The sequence below is a fragment of the Montipora foliosa genome, chromosome 2 (assembly GCF_036669935.1).
Source record: "Montipora foliosa isolate CH-2021 chromosome 2, ASM3666993v2, whole genome shotgun sequence".
NCBI classification, from domain to species: Eukaryota; Metazoa; Cnidaria; class Anthozoa; order Scleractinia; family Acroporidae; genus Montipora; species Montipora foliosa.
The window spans coordinates 47,997,137-48,007,136 of record NC_090870.1 but is presented as its reverse complement, the minus strand read 5'-3'; the positions used below and the strand labels follow the sequence as shown (position 1 = coordinate 48,007,136).

The following is a 10,000-nucleotide window of genomic DNA, read 5'->3' as shown; positions in this document are numbered from 1 at the left end:
AGCAAGCAACTCTAGCAGTGTTATAGTTATAACGTGGCATATTCGCAACTGTTTCTATGGCTAAAAGGATTGCTTTTGTACAACGCTTCTTTTGATATCGTTCCCGGGAACTGTGTCAAGTCAGTAATGGGGAATGTGTGAAATGTAATTTTATAACTCGAGCCAATCATGTTGGGCGTAGAAGATCAAATGAATAAATGAGAGCACAAAGAGCGCGAAAACGCGTGCGACTAAGTCACAGTAGGCTCGAACTTCGGTGTAAGTTGGTTAGGAAGGTAGCGTGAAGTTTCTGACCAATCGTAAAGCATAAAATATGGCCAATCGCCACAAGTACTATAAACCAACCAGAATTTTTGTTTTTTGTTAAATCGCCACTGGTTTAGGAGGCGGGATGTCTTATCGCGTCATCATTTGAACGTGCGCGCGTAAAGGTTGCCCCGTTGTGTTTTGGCTACGAGTGGCACGGTGACAAGTAATTTGAGATCCCGCGTAAGGGAGCACCCATCAATTAACCTCGCGCGTGTTTAAATAATCCCGCGATAAAATCTCCCACCAGCAACGTTGGCTGTGGTCAGTCTAAGTCAGCAGATGATTCTTTCTGGCATACCGTTAAAAACGTTTTGAGAACCTGTTCAAAAATTCAGTTCGTTTTGTTGACAGAGCTTTATGAGCCAGAGCAGTCTCCTGTAGTCGCTTCAAAAGACACTGTCACGAAGGAGAATATGATAGAAGGAACTCTATTGCATTGTTTGATTGATGATTGGAAATGGAAAGATCCTTTCCCTGCCATATCAGCGAATATTCAATTAAACTCTTTTTTTGAAAATTTATTTATTTAGACAGACGAGCTGAACAAGAGCAGGAAGGTGAGCGAACAGAAAGAAAAGCCTTGTTGTTGGCAATCGAAGAACACAAACGTCTTGAAGCGGAGAACGAAGAAAGAATAAAGAACAGAAATCTGTCGTATCAGCGTGACCTCGACATGCAAATCGATTATCAACGAAGTGTCAAAACCAAGGAACTGGAAGAAGAGGAAAGAGAATTTAGAATGGGACAGGTCAGTACGATAAAAATAACTGCGGCTTTCAGTCCGTGATAAGCCAGGCAGGAGTTGAAAGATGAGATGGATTTCACCGTCGGCACAGATCTGTACAGCGCCGTATTGTATGTGGCGTAGGTGGGCTCTGCTTTGGTGGTTTATACTTTCCTGAAGTGGACCAATAACCATTCTTTTTGCAACTCTTCGACTCCACGTCATCCAAGCTCTCGATAAATCGAAATCCACTCTCGCCCTTCATCCGCACCAAGCAAGTTGTTTAACGCCCCAGACGTCCCCTTATTTTACGTTTGTTGTCGTACTGCAGAACCGTTAAACGCTAAACCCCGGCAGATTATAAAATGAACCAAGGAGTTATTTCTCTATTCTCAAATGTTGGCCAATGCTGATATTCGGCAAAATTGTACATCAGAGGAAGTCAATTTTTAAAAAAACAAAAATAAGCAAAAGAAACTTTCAGCTAAAAATTGAAAAAATTAAACCAAAGCTAAAGTTAAGTTAATCGTCTTTCGAACAACTGGCCCCAGAATATTGTTTAGGTTTCATTATTGTGTACAAAATTTTCACTCCCTGACTTTTCTCATCTGTACTTTACGCTTGTCTTGTATTCTTAAGAATTCTTTGTTGTCATTGGATTGCAAGCAAACATTTTAGCCTCAAGAATTATATAAAGGCGGAATTTCTAAGAAATTGAACTTTTGAAAATACCCGCAGAACTGTCGAAAAGTCGCAATATTTATCGCTCGTCTGTATAAGTTGAAGAAAAAACAACCAACACATAATATTTCGAAACTGATACCAATATTTTTATATTTTTTGTCGAATCGCGCTGTAACATTCGCTCGTCATGCACTTTCTAGCCCATGCATAAACCAAGCATACTTGCTTAAACGGAAGGGGTACGTGGCTTCCCGCAAGCAACAGAAAAACGGAAGAAATACTGTAGGCCAAAAGTATAAACTTGTCGGCGGCTCCTTAAAAACCACACATGTCCGAGTTGCATATTGCCAGGACTGAGTCGTTTTTATTCTGCGCATTGTACTTTTTCTTCCACCCAAACCAATTCAGTTCCTCTTTCTATACTTTCTATACTTGTTGAACAGCGTTCGACAGTCTTTTTTGAAGCAAAGGAGAAGTCATTTCACTTTGTCGACACCATATCAAATCAAGATAAAGTGTTAATACTGTCATGTGCTCATGTCGACGTGCCCACGTTATGACTGTTGATATACGTGAGTTGTTTGGTATGTGACAGGGAATTATATGTTGCCTCCACTACTCAACCGGACACTCGAGCTGGATGATATTCCCGGGGGAAGGGGGGAGGGGCTTAAGAGTTATGTGATCAATATTTACCGCAGGGAAACTTCCAGTGATTTACACGTGCCGACACGTACGATTATTTAAGATAAGTGCACGAGATTAAAAGCGTTTTTCTTAAGATGTTTAACATTCCTGCATTCGTCCCCCTTTAGTCTCTGAGAAAAAAGATTGACAATTCACACGAGTTTAAGGACGGTGCCTTCTATTGTTATTGCGCATACGTTCTGCGCATCTCGCGCATCTCGCGCATCTCGAGATACTCACGTTCACGAGAAACAATGCGGAGGAAGCAGAACTCGGCAAGTGCTCTTGGTATCAAAAAATTAATTTAGGGTAACCATGCATATTTCAGAGATAATGAAGCTTCAATTTGGAAAACAACGTCATATATTGCTTTGTACTCTACAGCCTTTTAGGAATATTGTTGATTTGAGTTTCTTTCAAAAGTACGTGATTACCCCCAATTTTCCTTTTGGATTTTAATAACACTTGTTAAGATCTGCTTTTCTGTGGCTTTTCTCGCATGTTCATAAACCGGGAAAAATACCTTTGAATTAGTAGGCACCGTCCTTAAGATATTCTATTTTCTCTTCCCAACAGGAAGCCGAAGCTGAATACCAGCGGAAGTTAAAAGAGGCGCTCGAACGACCGACCATCGATAAAGTACACCCCATGAGAATTGTAGGAACGGCGCTCAGAAGTAGCTCGCACTGATGTTTAGTTTGAGTTATTAAACGCGTATTAAAGCCAATTTGGATTAATGTTTCGGCATCCATAGCGTTCTCGACTTGTCAGTCTTGTAAATAATATTTGTGACGGTGTTTTTTTTTTAATCTTGTGTCGCAATTCTCTCAAATATACAATAATTTCTGTTAATATCGACCGGTGTTATTTTTGTGTCACAAAACTAACTTAAGCTACCTTGTTTAAATCATCGTGTAACGCATGAGATAATCAACATCCTTCTGTAATTTAACTGTAAATTATGGATATGTGATCTTTGCAGCCGAATACTGCTCCGTACATTCAGTACAATAATACAATACAATGCTTACAGTACTTATTTCACCACTCCCCATAGGGGCTTTTCAGGGCCAATGAAACACAATCAACGAAATGACAGAACAGAACAACAACAATGAAAAAACTTGCCGGAGGCAAACCAGTTGGCTATTTACAAGTACGGCCGAGAAGTTGAACCAGGGACTACCAGGAACAAATTCAACGAGTGGTCAGAACGGGTCTTGATCCCGGGAACCCCAGATCTTAAGGCAAGCGACCTAACCAGTGGACCGCACTGTTTCCTCTATGTCGCCATTTATCTCTATCATTTAGTCATTACATTTAAAGGCTACGGATGCGCTCTCTAATTTTTTTTTATAATCGTCAACCCGGCAATCTTCAAGTGTCTGTTGCCCAAGCACTTGAAACACGCAAACGTGTGTCCGATATTCGTTGATTTTTACTCCCTGGGGGCTGGGTGGGAGCAGGGCTGACGCAGTTTTCCCACCGAAAACCCTTAAATAACAATGACCACAAGCAGGTTTATTGAGCTTGCGAGACTGAGCACCCCCAGCAAACCATTGTGTTAACGAAAACCGCTGGTCAGCAACCTAGTTCTGGTCATTGCTGTCTAAGGTCTTCCATTCCCACCAGTGTGGCCAGACGTGACGTCGTATGTCAATTTCAATGCATTGCAATGTCATGACAGTCGTAGGCGACCCGCAATAGACCTTATTCATGATAGCCGCCATGTTGGATTTGTTATTGTCATGCAAATTAGATACACACTTCTGAGGGGGCAAACAACACAAGTTCGAGAGGTTATAACGAACATCTTCGCCACACAGATGATTTGTTTCATGTTCGTTGAATGTTTATCACCTAAGTAGTAAAAAAGAATGCTTGTACAGGTTACTTCGATTTTTTTTTACTGAAAAATTAGCAGATAACGAAGTAGAAAGTCAAAATGTCGGAGGCAATCAAAAGATATAAAATTATTATAACAGGTACTTAATTCTAAATTCTAAAATGTACTTTTAGCAATATTTTAGCAATATTTCGACGTGCCGATTTTCCGCAATTTACCTTTATTCCTATGTTTGCCCCCCAGCTAACACATGGCTAATTTGCATGAAAATTTGAAAACCAACATGGCCGCTATCGTGAATAAGGGCTATTAAATTATTAGCAAAGCTCATGATCCTAGGCGGGCCACCTTTCTAAAAAAAGTCCTGTCTCTGTTATTGAACACAAATTAAATGAAATCCTGTTAAAATCACAAAGTACATACAAAATAAGAAATCAGTTTTTTATTTAATTAATTACACAGTTATCAAGATACACAGTTGAAACATGACTAATTACAATTAAATTTTAAAATGATTAGATTTGAATTTAAATTTAGATTTATCGAAAAGTTACTTTAACTTTAATAGCGGACGAAAGATATTTGCAAATTTCCGTGCAGCGTAAGTCAACATTCATCTCAATTTCCATTATGTGCGTTGAGCTTGTTGGTTCTGCTTTGCTCCAGGAGATTTTTCTCAGGTATACCGGTTTTCTACGGTGGCCCATATCTGCAAACACAACACAATATTATCTGAACACAACAAACTATTATTGAAACACAACACAGTATTACCGAAGCACAACACAATATTATCGAAACAAAACACTGGATGATCGAAACACAACACAATATTATCGAAACACAACACGATGTCATTAAAACACAACACAGTATAATCCAAACACAACACAATATCATGGAAACACAACACTGTATGATCGAAACACAACACAATGTCATCGAAACAACACAGTATCATCCAACACAACACAGTGTCACATCAAAACACAACTCAGTATTTCCAAAACACGACGCAAATCTCCCAAAACACAACACAATATTTGCGAAACGCAACTCCAAATGTTCCCGATCATGATTACTTTATGCAGGATGTTACTATACAAAGCATAAACCCATCATTACTCGACCCAGTGGCGGGTGACTGACCTGCATATAAGGCCCCACCCTACCCCCCTCCCCCTCCCGCCCCTCCCTTGGATCCGCCACTGCAACCGCTGACATGCTTTGCAATTTTCCCGCCATTTTTGTTCGCCATTTCGCTTGGAAAGAATGTTTTGTGCGAGCTGTGGAGCTGGTTTGAAATCTTCTTCAAAATTTTGCCCTTTTTGTGGACAAAAGGTAGCAAAAGACACTAGCACAAGTGAAACAGATAAAGATGCAACAAAATGCCTGAGCTTCCAAAAGTATGCTGCTAAGAAAAGCGAAGAGAGGTCGACTCATTTTCGATCAAGTGGCTACAAGAGAAGAGGACAGAAGAAGAAAGAAGAAGATCCCTTCGCATTAATTAATATAGGGGTGATGCGGTTTGTTGGCCCAGATGTCACAGCGCCGATCCGCGGCAAGACATTGCCCTTGAAAGTAAGAAAGGATTGTGGATACGCAGAAGTCTTTACAGAGGCCTTGGTGAAGCGCCAAGCTCATGACCAGGCATTTGACTCGAGGAACAGCTGGAAACTGGTTTACCCAGATGGACAACTGGCCATGAATCTTCCAGGTCAGCAAGAAGATGAATTCACTCTGCGAAACTACCAGGAAGATTTAGGTAAACCTTACAACAGAATTACTTTGTACCTGTGCCCAGAGGAACCGGAAGACGAGTTTATGTTGGACAGTGAAACTGAGACCGAGCTTGATACTCAGGGTGTTAGGTAAGATTGTTAGTCACTCTCAGCTATTTATGCCCCTGAGTTTTTTGGGCCCTAAGAACAAGGAGAGGAGGGAGAGGAAATTATACAAGAGGGGAAATGAAATTAGCTTTTATTTGGACACTTCACTCATTATGGAACGCCAAAAGCTATATCCTTCTTCAATATGTTTATTCAGAAGCTTAAGCTTGCATTATTCCAGTTTACCATACTCTTATCTTCATTATGAGTATTTATTAGTGGGATGCTATACAAGATAAGTCTGACTCAACTTTCACTTAGAAAAAGTTAAGAGTTTGGTGTACTGTAGTTGAACAATACTGAAGGAAAATCCCAAATTGTATATATAAGGCCTTACAATGAAGGTTTTCCTATACAAATATGCCGCAAATAAAATTTAACAATAATTATTTTAAAGGAAATTTCGAATTTGCTGTTAAGTAATGGTCCGGCTAAAAAGCAGGCAGAAAAACAATAGCCCGCGGCAATAGCGTCGGTTAGTTAAAATGTGCCAACATTTTTAATCAAATTAAGTTCGGCTGTTCCCATTGGTGTAAGCAGCTAAAAGCGCGAAATTTGAATTTCAATGAAAAATGTAATCGACTTGCCGTCTAAAAAATTAGATTCTGTTTCGTAGAACAAATCATTATGCCTTCAAAAACTATGTTTGTAAATATCGTCAAGATTCTATGCGCCATTTGATTGGCGCATAGAACAATGCCCAAATTTGGCCGAGAGACAGAGATCAAGGGCATGGGGAAGAAGAAATCCAAAAAAGGCTTTTTTTTCATTTTTTTCTCATCTTTTTTCGACATTTTCCGATATTAGCCAATCAGATGCCTCGATTGGAGTGAAATTAAAAATTAATATTTCGCAGCTTCTAAGTACTTTTGCCGCTGGGCTGCCTGCTTCTTAGCCGGACCATTACTTAATCAGGAAAAAAATCAGATCAGAAGAGTGCAGAACTACACCTGACCATCAACTTCCATTTCAGCAAAGTTAAGCGTTAGGCTAAACAAGAATCTGACTTGCCTTATTCTACTGTTGACCTGTAGTTTTAGAACAATCAATCATCTTTCGTTTAAAAGTGAACTGGACGTAAAACATCCACCACTCAAGTTGTAATAATACTCACTGCCTTTGAATTCTTTTGTAATTATCTCCTGTCACACCCCTCACGCAACACACAAAGACAAACGGGACAGAGAATCTGTTTGGGCATCTTTAATGAAAACCGAGAGACCCAAGGGGCCCGAGGAGACCCCCAAGGGTGGGAGGGAGGGTGAACGAACGACTCGAACGAAAAAACGAGCTAAACAAAACGATCATATTACACTGGCGCATCAGTAAATTGACAAGCTGGCCAACGCGTGGAGTCCTGGGGCTAATTAAGTTATTCCCCTAGGAATAATAACAATTATCCCCTGTCACACCCCTCACACAACACACAAAGACAAACGGGACAGAGAATCTGTTTGGGCATCTTTAATGAAAACCGAGAGACCCAAGGGGCCCGAGGAGACCCCAAGCAGAGAGAAAGAGGCCCAAACAGATTCAAAGGAGAAAAAAGGAGAGTGCGAGAGGGGTATGGCAAGGGAGATAAGTGATAAAATATTATAAAGACCAAACTACAACTACAAGGTTTGAATGTGCTCAGCTATGATCTTCGTGAGCACGAGTCTGTCGGCTAAAGGCAGTGATAAATACAACATGTAAGCTTCAGATCGCCAGTCTCCTTGAGGCTTAATAAGCTCTGCTGGGATACCGCACTGAAAAGCGAAGGTAGCGCCGCCTCGACGAAGACTATGACCAGAGAAATCCTTTGGATCCAAAGAGATAAGGGACGCTAAATGCTTGATACCGTCGTTGAGGAACGTCGCCGTAATGCAGGTGAGTTGGTTCGAGGTAGAAGCAAAAGTGAAGAGAGGACAAGCGTCAGGGGCAGGAACCATCCGCAGTAATAACTTGAGAGCGGTGGTTGGGCAGAGCGACGATCCGGGAATGAGGGGAACTGGAACAACAAGGGCTGTATCACCCGCTTGCCGAGTTTTGGTTCTGGTGACTGTGAAACAGGCGCCGGAATCGTTGAAGTGGACGCTGCCTCTGGATAAGACGTGTTGTAGAGAGAAACTGTCGAACGCCTGAGGAACGAGATTGGCTGTGCGAAAAAAGGTGAAGAAACCAACCAGAAGGGCGCACCACAAGGCTAAATGGGCAGAGTCGCGCAGATTAAGGTGGGCATGGAAATGAAACAAAATCGACGGCGTAAGAGGAGCTTTGCGGTGGGGAATGTGAATCATGGACTTCTCCAGACCTTTTTGCGTCAGTTTGACATGAATGTCGTCGAAGGCTGAAGCATCCAAGTGACAGAAGACGTGAAGACGCCGCAGGGCGCTGAGATAATTGTGGATGCTGTGGTGAGATTTGACGGAGAAACTGACTAGAGTGATGAACGCGGCAATTGTAGATAGGGAAGCGGGTAAGGGTGGAAGCTTGTAGAAGTCGCAGAATTTAAGGTAGGTGTTCCAGACGGAGTGATAGTTTCGCTTGGTGGCTGCTGATAAGGCGAAGTCTTGAATTCGATGGACATGATGCTGTAAATCGCATAGATGGTAACCTGGAAAACGAAAAAGAATGAAGAGGTGATTACCACTGGCAGTCAAAACGAAACAAATCGAACGAGCAAATACATTCCGTTAAGGTGTTGTAATGAAGATCAGCTGCCTCGTAGAAAATATGTTGATATTGTGAATCATTGTCCCAGCGAGAGAGAGAATCAGCAATGGTATTCTGTTGACCAGGGATATAAAGGGCACGAAGCTCAAAATCAAAACGGGAAGCATAAAACCAAAGTTCGCGTAAACAGGATTGAACAAAAGGGACACGTGAGCGACCGGTGTTGATGGTAAGTTCAGTGTTTTGATTGTCAGTTCGGACTAAAATACGCTGGCAACGCAGTTCTTCGGACCACAGTTTGAGACTAACGATGACAGCTAACATTTCGAGCGACGCGATAGACAGCAAGGCTGTGTCGATGAAAGGTGGATAAGAGGAGTGGAAGAAACGACCGTCGAAAAAACCGCCAATGCCGGAACTGCAGGCGTCGGTGCAGAAACGAACAGTCGTGTCAATCCAAGGAGAGGAACGTAAAAGGGAGACTCCATTGTAAACGGCTAGAAACTCGTTCCACCAGCGCAGATCGGCTAGCAGGGCGGAACTGGGCGTGAAGCGGGAAGATTTGCGGGGTAGGCGACGGAGGTCAGAAAGCATTCGCTGCATGAAAATTTTTCCGGGGCTGATACAGGCGCAGATATAGGAAAGTTTGCCAATGAGTGACTGTAAATCAGATTTTGTGATGCGTGGGGAACTGAGCCAAAGACGAATGAGGGCGGAGGCACGTGACAGCTTGTCTTCAGGAACTTCCAGAGTCATAGTAACAGTATCGTAAATGAGGCCGAGGAAAACCATTCTAGTTGAAGGAGGGCAATCTTTTCCCGGGGAGGATTCCAGACCCAAGCGGTTGAAAAGGGTTTCAAGTTCCTGGAAGGCTTGAAGAGCGTCGGCGTGCGAGGACTCAACGCCACCAAAGTCATCGATGTAATTCACGCACTGGTGATGATAAACGGAATAGAAAATGTGCGCAATCGCGTTGGTAGTACGTTGGAAAGCGAGGGTGGCTGAACGAAGGCCGAAGGGAAGAACCAGATCAAAGTATAGAAGGTCATTCCAGTGGTAACCGAGTAAATTGTAATCCCTAGGATCAACAGGGATCTGACGATATGCGCGCTTCAAATCCTTCTTAAAAAGGAAACATCCTGGGGCCCTTGGCGATGATGAGATCGACAAAGTCGGCGGAGCGAGGAAGAGAAAGATGAAAAGGTT

General features: G+C 42.2%; 1 protein-coding gene across 1 annotated transcript in view; it reads left to right on the top strand.

The window, feature by feature from the left end:
• The window catches only part of LOC137993365 (cilia- and flagella-associated protein 53-like), a 20,627-nt gene extending 17,367 nt beyond the window's left edge, over window positions 1-3,260 (top strand). The window contains exons 9-10 of the mRNA XM_068839164.1: window positions 840-1,057; window positions 2,981-3,260. Of these exons, the coding sequence (XP_068695265.1) occupies window positions 840-1,057; window positions 2,981-3,094 (332 nt within the window). The 3' untranslated portion in view covers window positions 3,095-3,260. The remainder of the gene's footprint in view (window positions 1-839; window positions 1,058-2,980) is intronic.
• Window positions 3,261-10,000: the final 6,740 nt, after the last annotated feature.